Source organism: Erithacus rubecula (genome assembly GCF_903797595.1).
Source record: "Erithacus rubecula genome assembly, chromosome: 22".
NCBI classification, from domain to species: Eukaryota; Metazoa; Chordata; class Aves; order Passeriformes; family Muscicapidae; genus Erithacus; species Erithacus rubecula.
Genome location: NC_136674.1, coordinates 7,438,181 through 7,453,890, shown reverse-complemented (window position 1 = coordinate 7,453,890; position 15,710 = coordinate 7,438,181). Strand labels below are relative to the sequence as shown.

The 15,710-nt window shown below is 43.7% G+C and overlaps 1 protein-coding gene across 2 annotated transcripts in view; it reads left to right on the top strand.

Annotated features, from left to right (window-relative positions):
• Positions 1-15,710, top strand: part of MYBBP1A (MYB binding protein 1a) — a 52,111-nt gene that overhangs the window by 31,264 nt on the left and 5,137 nt on the right. For both annotated transcript variants that reach the window (XM_079324896.1, XM_079324895.1), the window contains exon 24: positions 8,207-8,320. In XM_079324896.1, coding sequence (XP_079181022.1) covers positions 8,207-8,320 — 114 coding nt within the window. The remainder of the gene's footprint in view (positions 1-8,206; positions 8,321-15,710) is intronic.

The window sequence follows — 15,710 nt, the reverse complement described above, 5'->3', positions numbered from 1 at the left end:
TTGGTCTTGAACCTTTCTCATGGAGATGAGGGATCCAGTTCACCTGCTGCTTTAGCAGATGATGAGCAGGTGATTGCTTTCCCATTTTTTCCATTGTTGAGATAGTGACTGGGAAGTTCACCTGCACTGGGAATATGTATGGATATTTATTCAAACAGTCCCAGGAGGACACATGACCCCTTTTGTTTGCAAATTGCTGTTCTGCATGTTTAAAGCAGCCAGAGAGGAGGAGAGGTTTAGGAATAAAAATTAAACCCACAGAATTCATTGTGCTCAAGAAGGCCTAAACAGATCTTCTATATGATGGTGATGGTCAAATGAGCAAAACTTGTCTTGTATGGCAATTATTAGCAATGTGCTAATTATATGTAAGCTGCTGTAAGCTGAGTGGTTTAAAGGTTCCTGCCAGATCTGTGGAAATCTGCATTTTTACTGGGAAGGAAGAACTGGTAAAGATGAAGTTGGGCTGCAATGCAGGTTGGCTTGTTCTAAAGAAGATTGCAAGAGTTTGATATCATAGGATGTTTGGTGGGAGTGCACTGAAATTGCCTTTCTTGTCCAAGGTTGTAAAATGTGATTTAGGTGTCACTTAAATGCTTTACATGTTGTAATTAACCAGCCTTGCAAAATTTTTCTCATCCATTTGTTGCAGGAACTTAATTTAAGCTGTAAAACATCATTTGTTTTCATTACTTTTTAGCACAGAGAATTTTATTCCTAGGCTTGTAAATCTCTTTTCTTCTTGGCAAGGCCAGACTAGAGCATGATGTTTGGAGCACTGTGAAGGTGTGGGAGCAGGGGATGGTGGATGATGGCTGGGGGTTTCTGCTGAGTTTCTACTTCTGCATTCTTGTATGATCTCTGCTTCTGGAGGCAGAAGGACAGACTGGAAGCTGTCATCTGACAGTCTGACAGCTTCTGTGCTGCCCCAGTTGTGTCCTGCTTGTGTTCTGCTGACCTTAGACAGCAATATCACACCTTGCCAGGTGTGGGAATGCATTGAAAAAGCCATTTTGTTAGTCTGAGGACAATGACTTGTAGCAGGAATTTCTGAATTTGCTTCAGATCAGGTGATCATACAGGAGATGTTTGCATGGTCTTTGTGGGGAGTGTGAGCTCTCTCTGACTGTGCTTTCAGGCACCATTGTCTAACAGTCCTTACCCACACTGAAACCTTTTAGTTATTAAATGACAGTCTTGGCTCTACTATTGGTGTATGCCTTGTTTCAGTGGTGGTGAGGAGGGAAAATTAGCTTTTGTTACCAAAAATAGTTTTCTTAAACCACAGCCAGGGCTTTGTCTTATCCTCCCTCCCTGTTGGATTTGAAATATGTGTGAATCATGTTTGTGTGCACATGCTGTGTGTGAGATACTGCACTTACATCTTGGGGATTGAGGAAAAGTGATTTGGCAAATGTTTCTTAAGCACCTCTGGCTTTCACTTTTTATATCTAAAGCATTCAAATAAGTTTTGTATGGTTTAAGTAAATATTTGGTGTTTGATGCTTGTTCAGCAAGGAACATCCTGACATGTTAAGGATCTTGAAGCATAATTTCCTGTTTGTCCTTAAATTTGAAAAGAATTCTGTTGAGGAGAGGAGAGGAGAGGAGAGGAGAGGAGAGGAGAGGAGAGGAGAGGAGAGGAGAGGAGAGGAGAGGAGAGGAGAGGAGAGGAGAGGATGAGGAGAGGAGAGGAGAGGAGAGGAGAGGAGAGGAGAGGAGAGGAGAGGAGAGGAGAGGAGAGGAGAGGAGAGGAGAGGAGAGGAGAGGAGAGGAGAGGAGAGGAGAGGAGAGGAGAGGAGAGGAGAGGAGAGGAGAGGAGTAATTGGAAGAGGCTTTTGCTGTGGTGCTCTGTAGCAATAAATGACAGGTTATTCTCCTGTAACCAATACCACTCTAAGGTGGAGCTTTTGGATTTTGGAGTGGGTTGGTTGTTTTATTTTAAACATGTAATATATTACAGATAGCCAACGAATTTATTTCATAATTTAATTACTTATTAAAATCGAAAGAAAGCTTCTTTAGAATTTCCCATATTCTTGGCCTCTGTTCTTTTACCCAGCTTTCCTGTGGTAGCATTTGTCACAACTGCAGCATGTGATTCATGAGATTGCAGTCTCAAAGGGCTTAGGAAGAAAGAATTTCTAGAAGTGCAATTATTTTTTGCCATATCCCTGTTGCTGTAGAATAGTCTTAATGCTGAGGATTACACATTGAGAGCTGCTGTTTTATGCTGTGTGCTGGCCCTGATTCAGATGTGCTGGCAGGGCAGGCTCTGTGCCAGAAGGGAGACATCAGTGCTCTGAAATACCAGTGGCCTCTCTGGTGTGATACCAGCTGTATATTTTTGTCTCCTGCACATCCAAGAGCAGTGGAATATTGATACTACTGAAACTCCTGATGCTTCTTCACTTCTGAAAATGTATTTGACTTGCATAAACCTGTAATTTTCCAAGTAAAATGCTTTATATATATATATATATATATATATATATATATATATATATATATATATATATATGTATGTATCTGAAGAAATATATATACATACATATATATAAAGGGAGTAAGATGCTCTTGCCACACTGCAAGCCATGCAAACTTGCTGCCTCTTCCTTGAAAGCTGAAAATGGCTGTCAGGGAATTGGAGAGGGTACTCAGCTATACCTGCAAACTGCTTTGGGATCACCCAGCAGAAGAGCTGGGAGAAAACTGAGTTGGGGTTTGGTGTGTCACAGTACAGGCACATCTTAAGGTTCCTGCTCCTCTGATGGTGGCAGTGGTGGCTGCTGTTTTCAGTGGCTTTTCTCTCTGGAATTTGTCTGGGTAGCAGTTTTTTTAACTTGTTTGCCAAGCCACCTCCAGCCAGTATCCTAAACCACCTGGGACTGAAAAGTGTTTATTTTTGCATCAGAAACAAGAGTCCTTCTATTAACAGAGTGCTTTTCTTTGGAAAAACAACTCTAAATTTAGGTCATGCCTTCATCTCTTCAGGATTGCAAACAGAATCTCTACAGTATTGCAAAGGCTTATTTGTTTTGTTCTTTTTCTCTTACACAACTGCAGTGATTGAAAACATCTTGATCTGTTCCCTTCCATCCAGCTCACCTGGGGAAAGCAACTTCTGACCTACTTGTGCTAGATACCTGCTTTCAATAGGAAAACAGTGGCTGGATTGGCAGGGCTTTAATCCATTACCATATTTAATGGTCAGGCCAGATGTCATGTCCTTTGTGTGCAGAATAAAGTTGGGTTGTAGCAAACTCCACTCACAGTCCTTTTTAGTGCCTGACTAAGGTGGGTGAGCACACCTGGGAATTACCAGCACATCCTGGTTACTGCAGTGAGCACATTGCCTGTTTCAGAAAGAAATCACAACCATTTGCACAGAGTGGTGTTTTGTGTAATTGTTGTAGATAAGAGAGAAATTAACAAAGCCATAGAAAATCTTAGGGTCAGCACTGCCCTTAGTTATTATTTGTTTTCTGCTCCCACATGGATTGATAATGAACCTTTCTGCCTTATTTAGTTTTATGCTTGATAGATGTATGTGGGAGTCTCTATGTGTATCTACTCTGCCTGCTTGAATAGACTTCCCTTGTATTTTATTTTTTTTTTTTTATTGCTTTTACTATTTTATGGTCTCTTTAAAAAGTGGCATTAAGGAGAAAATGTTTTTATTAGGCTTCCAGTACACAGGATACACTGCAGCATACAGCTCCTTTTAGAAAAAGCTCTAATCTGGCTGTGAACTGCCTGTAACTATTCTCACACATTCTCATTTCAGAGACTGTGCTATGGGGGGGATGACAACTCTCTTTTCTGATCTGGACTGGAGTTTGATATCTGGGACTCTTGAGTCTTCTGATATTTTTGTCCATTTGTGAAGTGTTGATAATACTTGGCTCTCTCTGTCTTGGCTGTCAGGAACACAGCACCCTTGATTTGGCACTGAGAAAATGCAGAGAATCTTCTGTGATATTCTTGGGGACAGTATTGTTCTGCTAGCCTCCAAAATTGCCAAATGCTTGTAAGACATTCCAAAATTCCAGTGTTACTGGGGAGGGCAGGAAGGAGAGACACAACTGGTTGAACTCCAGGTCTGTGCTGGATTTTGTGGAAGTACTCTCCAAACTTCAAATTGCTGCTGCTCTGTGATTTGATGGTAAAACATGCAGCTGGTCATGTGTAAAAGACACATCATGAATTTATTAAGGGTAAATGATGAGCTGTGAGAAATGGCAAGGGTTGAGAGTATTGATGCAAAAGATTTGAACTAACTGGGATGGCTTGGCTCCTCCTAAGGTGCTCTGTGTGTGGTTTTGTATTTCAAGTCTTGATGAAACCTCTGTATCACAGATCTGAACATAAGTAAATTTTGTGACTATTCTCCATTTCTGATAAGATCTTTTTGGATTACTAGTACTGCTGCTGCCATTTGGTGGTGCCCCAGTGTTTCCAGAAGTGGCTGGGGATGGGAAGATCCTCTTTCCAGGAGATGGCTTCAAAAATCCTCTGAGCAGTCTCATTTTCTTTTTTAGGCTACTTTGATTAAAAACTTTGAGTGTTTGCATTCCCAAAAAGTGGGATGTTTGAGATGGGCAAGAAAGTGGCTTGTGGTATCTGAGCCCTCTAAAGCAGGTGTGGGGGATGAACATTCACTCCCATGTTCATGGATGTCACACTTGTGACAATGTCTGCTTCCAGCTGCATTGTGTCCATGGATTTGAGAACATAAAACAAGGAAAATGAAATGCAACAGCAGAGCTGTTCATCTGCCACCTCAAGGAAGTGGCTCCTGAGGATCTGACTGACTTTGGGTCTCTCCTTACTCATGCAAAGCCCTCATACTCTTAGCCCCCCTTATATTAGGTGATAAAGCAAAGCTATTTTTGCTTGGTGAAGCTCCTGCAGGTCCTGAAAGTGATTGCTCTTTGAGTCTTCAAAATCCTCTTTGCAAATCTTGTCAAGGACTATTCTCATAGGGAGCTATTCCATGCTCTCCAGCCAGTGGTTTGATGTTTCTCAGCCCTGACAGAGGAATTGTGGCTGAAAAGCCATTGCTGAGGACTGTTGCTTTCCAAGGGGATTCAGCTTTGTGCTTCTGGTTGCTGGGTTGTTTTCTCTGGGTACATTTGCCTGTTAAACAATCTTCTGATGACATTCAGGATCCTTCCACATGTGCTTATGGATGCTGTGAGTGATGTGATGGTTGCACCACCTTCTGAAGAAGATTTGGTGCCCCTTCTGGTTTGGTTTGAATTTGCTGAGGTGGGATTCATCAGCAGGAGGATTGAGAATTGTTGTTTTTTATTGGGTTTACCCTTGGAGCAGGATTGAAGAACTTGATTTCAGTTTTGGTTCTGCCCCTGATGTTTTTGGCTGACTCCACTGATATCAGTCCCTCTCTCTGTGGTTTACTTTTGCTGTTGAGCTGTTCAGTTTGCTGTGAAAGAACAGGCCATACAAGGGTTTATGTTAATAACAGCTCTAGGAACAGAGAAGTCATTGACTGGAATGAATATGATAAACTTAAATTACAGCATAGCATGGTACTCATGACCCTGTAGTTATTAGTATCATGTTTACTCTCTGACTGAGATGTTTTTAAGCCAAATTTTATTTCAACCAACAAGTAAATATTTTATTTTTGTTGTTTCAAATGAGAAAAGTTGTTTGTGCTTAGTATTAAATTATCATTGGTTTAAAAAACACTCAGGAAGAAGAATAAGGTTGAGTAGAGCAATAGCATGTTTTAATTATGTGAAACTGAAAACATATTTTCACTTTACTGGAATCTAATGCACAGGCTGGAGGTGTGAAAGCTCTGAGTGTGACAGAATTACTGAAGAGTCCCAGCACCAGCCAGGATCCTCAGATGATTGGGTGCTCTGACTAACCTTATTAATGTCACACAGAAGGAAATGCTCCGTGGTTTAGTTGGTTTTTTTCTCCTTTCTTTTAAAATACTTTCCAATTTTAGTGCCCACTGAGAAGCAGGTCCCATTCAGGGGCTGTTCTCAGTGCACTGTACAAGTCTCAGGTCTCCAGAGCCCCATTCCATTGGACAGCTTTGCTTTCCTTCCAGTTCTCTTCCTCATTAACTTGCAGTGCTCCTGCCCACTGCTGGCTGGAGCAGTTCCTGAGCTGTTCCTTGTCACTGGTGCCTCTGGAGTTAACCTGAGATACCCCAGGACACCTTCACAGAGCCTTCTCTGCTTCACACCCAGGTGCAGTGTAAATGTGTTTGTAATTGTCAGAGAAGAGCTGTGCCTGGGGGTCTGTGACCCTGCCTGGACCTTTCAGAGTGAATTACAGACTTTGAGGGTCATGTTCTCTGTGTAATTGCACTGGAGTGACTTTCCACTGCATTTGGTGGAACCATGCAGACATGCCATAATTTGTTCTGTAAGACACAGACTCCCCATAATTATAAGGGATATGTAAGCCTGCCTTGAAAATGCTGTTTGGGTGTTCTCTCTCACTGAATGAGCATAAATCTTCTGACATGGTCTCATTGCTTCCCTGCTGCATTTTCACCTTCCAGTAAAGACCAGAATTTCTGTGTGTATTGAAAGTGCTTTCTGTTTGGATAATTCACTGGCCATACTGGAGGTGAGTTTGCAAGGATGTGTGACATTATATATTGTGAAAGAGATGCAAGTGCTGGTGTTCTCCAGGGAGCAGCCTGTGTTCCAGCACCCCATGTCTCCCAGAAGCCTGGAATGTGTTGTGCAGGAAACACAGACCTCCTTGAGCTTGTGACGTGTTCTGTTTGACTGCCTACAACTCTGGCTGCTTCTGCTGCTCTCAGGAGTGCCAGGGATTTCTTCTCTTTCCTCACTTTGAATTATTCAGTAAATAGCTCCCTAGAAATGACCCAAGAGAAGTTCTTAGCCTCCTGCTCCATGTTTTTCAGGTTGCTGTTGACCCAAGGGGTCCCTGGAAGCCAGGTTGGGTATCACCAGGTTGCTTTTATCCTTGAGGTCTCAGACTTTTAATCTCCATGATGTCTTTCCTAAGGAGCTTTACAAACTTTACTCATTTGTTTCCTGTGATATGTGGTTAAAGAACAGCAGCCATTGCTTTCTTTGGATGAGATTAGCTCTTGTAAAGCCTTCTGATTTTTGATATTTGTAACTGCATTCAGGTCTGTGTGATGGCAGCTAGAGGCAACATTTTCTTTATATGAGTAGAATTTGCTCACTAACTCCGTGCTGCTACAAAAAATTCCCCCTTAAATCCTCTAAGCTATTTGTACTAATCCTAATTACTGTATTTTGTGCATTTCTCTATTTTGCCTTTGACTAATGCTGCATTTTTCTCTCGTACCTAAGAAGGCCTAAACATAGAAATTCTGGAATAGAAAATTATGTGAAAGAAGATTGCAGATTACTGTTGGTTTTCTAGTGGCCATTCTTTTCATTGCTGTGTTAATGTAGAGGCTTAATGAGCAAGTTTGACTCCAGGGTGAGCCCAAGTGCTGCTCTCAACAGCAGTTCCTATCTAGTATTCCTTTGAAATGAAGCATTTGCTGTCCTGCCAGCTTCTTTTTAAAATTATTTGTGCCTATTGCTTTGGTCAGGGCACAGTAAAGGGTGCAGTCACTTGAAGATGCTGCCTGAAAACTTGGGGAGACCCACAGTGATGCCCTTTGAGCTACTGTTAAAGCCTGTTTTGGATATTGGTCCTGGATCTAGAACTGTAATGATTCCTCCACTCCTTTGGCCTTCTCTTTCATATATGTGTATTCAATCAAAACCCATCACCCTGTCTCCTGGGGGGTCACTCTGTAACAACCTAGAGAATGATCTCAAACAGCCTTTTGCTGAAGGAGGGCAGGTTTAGGTTGGATATTAGGAAGAAATTCTTCCCTGTGAGGGTGGTGAGGCTCTGGCACAGGCTGCCCAGAGAAGCTGTGGCTGCCCCATCTCTGGGAGTGTTCAAGGCCAGGTTGGATGGGGCTTGGAGCAACCTGGGATAGTGGGAGTTGTCCCTGTCCCTGGCAGGGGGTTGGAATGAGATGATTTTTAGGGTCCCTTCCAACCCAAATCAGTCTGTGATACACTGGTTTGATGAGCATATGCAGCCTTTGTGAGCTGGCCTCCCCAGATGGTGTGTGGAGCTGTTTGCTTCAGCAGGGTGTTTACACTGCTGTCACCTCCCCTGGAGAGTTTCATGTTCTTCTCTCCCCTTTCTCTTTCAGGCCATGGCCTGTTTGCTGCTCCACAGAGTTCTGCTACTTCATGAACTGAAGTTCTTCATTGCAGAGGAGGAGTGGGAGGAATTGATCACCAGAAGCATCAGCCAAGTGACAAAGGTAACAACTTCAACATGTTTGAAGTACAGGTGACACCTCATGGTGCTGCTTTCATTTGTCTAGTGCCTACCAGGCTGGCAGAACTCTTGTTACACCACTGTGATGTCCCTGGTGCAGCTCAGTGAGGCTGATACAAGAGACAGAGCTGAAATTTTGGGAATACACTCATACAGATCAATTTGAGGTTAAAAAAAAAGGGAAAAACAGAAAGAATGGAGTGGTATTGTGAACAATAATTTCAGAACATGTCATGCAAGTTCTGTATTGGAATGAACACAAAAGTAGAGCTGAGGTGCACTGGACTTTAGACTCCTGGTGCATTGCAGAACTTCTGGACCCAACTCCCTTGCTAATACTGTCCATCAGGGAAACCTTAATACATTAGAAAATAATTTGTACAGAAGAAACAGTGGCAGAAATTGCAGGGCTCCTGAGTCCAATGGCAAGTGCAAATTGTACCTGAGGACAGTGTTTGGGTGCAGCTGTTACGTGGGAGATGGTCTGTGGGACAGGAGGTTGAAGAAACAAATGCCATTCATTTTTATTCTTGTGGATTGTTGTGGGGGAACCAAGCAGCCAAATTAATGCTGTGATGTGGTGACAAAACTTGATGACATGGGAGATTCCAGTCTTGCAGTTTCTATGTAACTGTAATAATGACCTCTTTCTAAGGGTAGCTTTCATTACTTACTCAGATGCTGGCTGCATGGTAATTTAGGCCATTCTATAATGTGCTGTATTGAAATAGAACAATTAGATCTGTTTCTTTCTGTCAAGGAGGGACAAAATCTAAGCAGGTTCAAAACAAGGAATTTAAAGATGCTGTTTGTAATTCTGGATCCTCAGTTTCATTAAATACTTTTTATTTAAAGATTACATCAGGAATCCTATGGGTGGAGTTAGGTGTGAATTTGTTTCTCAGCTACATAAAACATGCCACTCCTCCCAACCTGGTCATTTCCATGTTTCTAGCAGCTGAACACATGCAGACCTCAGTGATTCACTGGGAAACCATAAACATTTACAATGCCTTTATGTTGTTCTTGTCAGGGAGAGTTTAGCAACTTGCAACCCATCCAGGATTATAATGAGCTTTGCTATTAAAGTTTCCTCAGTGCCTCTCATTTCTGTGGTCATGTGTGTTTAAAGAAAAATTCCTGGGAAATACTGTCAGTTTGTTTGGGTTGTCCAAGGTTTATCCTGTGGGCAGGAGGCCTCCCATGCTGTTAAGTGGCAGTGGCATATAGCTGCTGGTTCTCTCTTTTTGGCCTGAAAAAGTCCTGAGATAACATTTTTGCAGACTGCTGTTGTTGTTCATACATGTGGGAGTTTTATCTCCCTTCCTCCTGCTTCTCCCAGGTACTTAACCCAGCTGGTGTGGCCCTGTGGGGCTGGGCAGTTGCACATTAAATATTGCTCTACTGACAAGGGGTCAAGGACTTTATACTCCACCTGATGGCTTTGATTCACAGCCAAAGGCTGAAAGACTTTCTAAAGCTGCAAAAGGAATTCTGTGTCTTTTTGGTGGTGCAGAAATGCTCACTTCTCTGAGTAAGAGCTGTAAATACGTGTAGTGGCTCTATGGTGTAATAAAACTGTATCCACAGTGTCACTGATCTCTTTTAAAGATGGTAAATAAACTCTTGTAGTAGAAGTCAGAGGCTGGGAACTGAGCAAATTTAGAATCTGTAGAAAGTATGTATTTGTCAGAGACTATTCCACCACTGAAGTAGCTTGCTGAACAGTTTATTAGGCCTGAACCTCCAGGTGGAAGTTGTGTGCTTGGCTGACAGAGAAGCTGTCAGCTTCTGACAGGTTGGGTAGAAGTTCCAGGCCTGATGTTGAAGTTATGGGGGGTGAGTTTTTTGGGAAGAGCTTGGACTAAACAACAGCCCTCTGTGTTGCTGCTGTCCTCACAAACTCCTGCTTAGCTGGAGACTGGGAGGATGTTTGCAGAACTCTGAGTTTCTCCTGCAGCTCAGTCTCATCCCTTTTCTTCTGAGACTTGTTTCCATGGGCCATTTTAGGTCAGCTGTGATTTTAGAGGTGAGTATGTGAGTAGGTGCTGGCAGATGTGGGTGCTTACCTATGAGAACTGGACTGAAAGCCATGGAATGCTGTGGAAAATGATATTTATTGCCCTGCCTCTAATTGAAATGTCTGTATTTGTCATTGGCCATTCCTGCCACTGTCCCTGACAAAGAGAAAAAAATAGAAATTGAGAATTTTGTACCTTTCTTTGATCAGAGAGAGGTTTGCAGCTCTTTAACTGATGTTCTCTTGTGATTCCAGCAGTGATTGCAGTGCTGTTGCTCCCAAGGAAACTGTCACCTGAAGGCTTTGCCCCACTGTCCACACCTTGCAGCTGGGAGGCAGGTGCAGGATTGTCCTGGCAGGCTAAAGGCTGTCAGGGAGGACAAGATATTATCTGCTGGTGTCCACCTGCTTTTCCTGTCCTCCCTCAGGGACTGCACTGCATACCAGCTGAGATCCCTTGGTGAGGAGCATCCTCAGCAGGAAATCTGGCATGGGTTAGGCAGTGATACGAGCTGGAGCTGGGGAAGAAGCAATGTGAGACAAGTGCAGTCTTGGATATCACTGAATTATGCAGGCAAAGCTGAGAGGCAGATGAGGGAGAATCAACAGCCAGGAACATTAAATGAAGAGACAGATTCCTGAAATAGCAGCTCTGGCTGCTGCAAGGCAGTGGCCCTTGTGCTTATATAAGCTAACTTGACCTTATTTGTTCCCAAATTGTTTAATGTGCTTATAAAACATAGATCATGGCCATGAGGGATCCATGTTTGCCCTCTCCTTGCTGTCAGTGAGGCAGGCTCAGTGTCCCATGGGGTACTTTGGAGTTGACTTGTTTGTGTGAGAGCCCTGCTTGCTGTTGGTGCTCTTGGCTTGTGCTGCTGGGTCACCTGGGCAGAAAGTGTCACCCACAGCCCTGCACTGCAAAGGTGAGGAAGCAGAAAAACACCTCTGGCACAGTTTTGGTCTCCCAAATCCTATATAGTTACTTCACAGAAAGCAGAATCTTGCTGTAGTTTTTCAAGTGTGTTCCAACTGATGGCTCAGTTGTGTTCATGTATAAGGAAATAGAGTTACTTCATGTTGTAAGTGACAGAGCTCACCTGGGATGCTGGAACATTTGGCAGAAACATCTTCCTCTTGGAGAGCTTTGTTCTTTATCAGTTGTTCTCAAAGTGCTTTACAAAGGAACTTCAAAGCAGTGAGTTGTTGATGTCATGGGGAAGGTATTTTGCAGAAACCCAAGACATAATGGATTTGGTTTGCTGAAGCTGTTCATCCTGTTTTACAGGTGACACTCCTTGGCTGGGAGCTGAGCCAAGAATCAAACCTGGGGCTCCTGAGACATCTTAGAGACCCTTTTGTTCATTGACAGTCTGACTGTCTCTTACCTTGCTCCAGAACATCCCTGTGTGTTGGACAGTGATCTCTGTCCCATGGTCATCTCTGCTGATTGTTGTGAGGCTGCCCCAAATAACAGTGAAGTCACTGCAGAGCCCCACAGGCCCAGTTCCCCATTCCACATAAAAAACTCTCACCCAGTTTTGGTGAGGGATCCCTGGGTCCACTAGGGCCCACACACTCCTTTTTACTCTATCCAGCATCTCTCAATTTCATCTCTCAGTCAAGTATCTCATTTGATATTTCAGCTCTCTCAGTTGTCACTGTAGGCACATTGTGGTGTTTGCTTCCTTTGTTAGATATATTTATGTTTTCTTTTTGTATGCTACAAAATTGCTGTCTTGGCTTTGGAGAGATCTTGAACCTGTACCAATTTTTCAGTTACTCACTGGCAGATTCAGGGCAGGAAGTTCCAGGTTCTGAATACATAATTTTATTGCCTTTTTTTGTCATCCCTTTCCTAGGGACCAGCTTGCCCTCATGAAGTGAGCTGTTCTGTGTAACTCCCAACTTATGCTGAAGCTCCCAGTTATGATGTGAAAGTCAAAGGGAGTGGAAATAGTCCAGAAAATACATATTTTGATGGCTGTGAACTTCAAAATCAAACAGCCCTCAGAAAACTGTTGTTAAAATTGCTTTCTCTGGCTTGAACTCAGTATTACCTCAGGGTTTCCTTTGTCTTTCTTCTGCAATAAGTACATCATAGGAAGAGAGAAACTTTACTACTGATTTTCCCTTTGCTTGTTTTGTCTGTCATAAGGAATGGGCAGAGCAGTGTTCCAGTTGGCTCTTGGAAACCCAGGTGGGATCAAGGCATTTGGTCTTGCACTGCAGAATCCCTGACAGAATGCAATACCTATGTTCAGTGCAAGACAAGCACCCCCAGGCACCAGTGCTGGAGGCTTTCAGCCAGCTCCACAGGACCCCAGTGAGATGCATTTGTTGCCTCCAAGCACTTAGTGCCTGCTTAGGCTTGGCTGGGGAGGGATGGATGGCACAGATAACCCAAGACCTCTTTTCCATAGCATGTTAAAGTTAATATGTGCTCCCTGAAGACCAGTGTTGTACAGCATTCCAGGGTTTTGTTAATATGCTGCTGTTCAGTGAGGGATTTAAAATAACTCTCTGGAGCTCCTGAGAATGTGTAGGGGAGACAGGGATATACTGACTGGCCTTCAGTGTAGACATGCCCTTAATTTCTGAAGGGCATCACATTTGATTATCAGTCTCTTAATTTGTAGTGAGATAAATTATTAAAGTGACTTCATCAGATCTCTAAAAAGCCATCCTTCAATTTTTTTCCTTGAAGATTGCCTGAACCTTTATCTGTCCATCTTTATAAATTCTTAATTCATTGCCCTTTCTCAGCCTCTTTGCTTGTAAAATGAGGCCATAGTGATTGAACTGATATCTTTGACGTGCTTTCAGAATACTGCATGTCTCTGTGGACACTTCCTTTTCCTCTGTTCCCTCAGCTGTCCTGAGTGTTTTTTCCCTGCTGCATTTTCATATGGACTTTGGAAAAAAATCAAGATCATTAAACTTGGGAAAGTGTTGACATTTTCTGTGAGGATGGCTTCTGGATTTTTTATCTCCTCCCTCTAATAACTGCCAAAATAAACATCACCAAAAATGTCTTTATTTACACCCTTCAGCATTTGGGTCTGCTTAGTCCCCTGCCTTCTCTTCTCAGTCAGAGGCAAGCAGAAACTCAGTGGTTCCCACCCTTTGGGAGCATTTCTTGATGACTTGTTTGTGTTAGAGATGCAAGGAAGTTAGTTTTGAACATCTACACTTTCAGTCTTCAGAAACTTAGTGAGAGAAGTTGGTTGGAGTTGGGCCTGTCAGGGCCTCTTTTGTGCCTTTAGGTGCTGTCAGCAGCAGCTGTGTGTGCTCAGGTCAGTGTGTGGCAGCCTCTGCTTGTGCACCTGGGGCACAGGAGCAGGAGGAATGCAAGTTGGCTGGGCTTCTCCAGCTCTCAGTGATGGGTCTGCCAGGCTGATCCCATGGAGGGCAAGGCTGTTTGGAACAAACAGTGGGCTAGGCTGAAGGACATGCTGGGAATGTATAAATATGAAATGGTTTTTAAACTTCCAGCTGGGAGCTGGGCTTGTCTCTGGTGGCAGGGCACCCTGTGGCACTTGAGATGCTGCTGTGTCTGGGCTGAGCCTGTCCCCCAGTGGTCCCTGTGACAGGGGCAGAGGTGCAGGCAGCTGTGGGTGTGGAGACTTCCAGAAACATTGCATGGCTCCATCTGACAGCACATTGCCATCTCCCCTGCAGGGAGGCTGGGCACTGCCTGGGATGCTGCCTTTGGCTCTAGGTGCACATACAGCACTTGGGCTGTGTGATGGGTTTCAGGGCAGTTTTGGTCTTTGGAACTGACTTGTGTGGGTATAACTACCTGCCAGCTGTGTGACCTGTGTGACTGAATCACTGCAGATATTCACCTCCTGTGCTCTAACTTGTTTTACACTTTGTGAAGATGGGGGAATGCTGTGAAGTGCAATGACACGGGGAATGGAGGCTGGATCCTGCAGTAGCTGGGATACATTCATGTGTGATACAGGAATGAGTGATGTAATAAAACTCACTGATTGCTAAGATGCTGCCAGTGTGCAGTTCTTCTTTTGGAAATGTGAGAAGCAGAGAACTTTGGATCCAGGAGTGCCCTCCTCCAGAAACAGCCAGAGGCTTTTGGAAGCAGCATGTCTGACATAACAAGACAAAACCATCTCTGCCAGCTGAATCCACACAGGGTGAGGCAGGAGCTGGATTGCTGTGTTGGCTTCAGGTGAGATGGGAGTTCCAGCTGTGAAAATTGCCTCCATAGTTTTTCCTTTTGGAAAATGACCTGCCCAGATCTGCTGGCAGCTCAGATGTACAGAGATGATTAACCATCACAGGTATTGCTGAGCTGGAACTGTAACTGAGAGATCCTGTGAAATGGGACTGGCTGTTCCTGAAGCAGCAGAGTAAGAAAAGCAGAAAATGGCAGAAAAGCAACATAAATCAGCAAGTGATGTCTGTGTAGCTGTTGGGTATAAATCATGAGGTCTCTCTGCTTTTAGTATTGTGTAATTGGGTTGTGTGACCCATGGGCTGGTAATGTTTTCAGAGGCCAGGGAGAGAGGGAGTTGGGCACCTCTGGAGCAGCACATGGCAGAGAATCACAGAATAGGTGGTTAGACAAGTTCCTCTGGGTTTTCCCTTAACTCTCCACCAGTGACCTGTAGCATAGCTGGAATCAAACCCCTGCTTTGTGCCTCAGTCCTGCTGTGTAAAACACATCTTTACCAGCATTGTGCAAGTGTTTGTGATCAGATCACTGTTCAAGGCTCTCCCAAGAGGGCTGCAGAGGACTGAAACACTGCTTCTCTTTTTAAGACGTTTGCCATGTGTTGCAGTTTGACATTTATTACATAATAGCCTTTGCTTTGATTTTGTGATTGGATTGTATACATTCCCCAAATGAAATCAGGCTAGGCCTGTAAAGTGATTGACCTCTGCAGTTGGGTGGCAGAGCTGATTTCATCTCTCAGGGACCTGAGTGAGAGAGCAGAACACAGCATGCAGACAGTGGTTGGTACCCTGTGTAGCAGGAAGTTTTCTAATTACTTGAGATTAAGTTATATAAATTCTTGGGAAAGCTGCTTTTGACTTGTGGACCCAGTGCCCATAGAAGAGGCTTTGGATTTCATTCCATGGGAGTCATTTCCTCAGGCTTGCCAGCAGTCCCAGAACAAAGTCAGCTTCTTTTACATAACCAGATGAGCATGTTTGTGTTGGTGTCTCATGCTAGCACAAATAACACAAATCCCATTGAAGCAAACAACACCAATAACACAAATCCTATGGAGGCAAAGGCTCCATTCTGTGTAATCCCTGCTGTTGGGAGGAGGAGAATGGAGCAAAGCCTAATCAGGTTCCATCTCATGGAATGCTGATGGGAGGT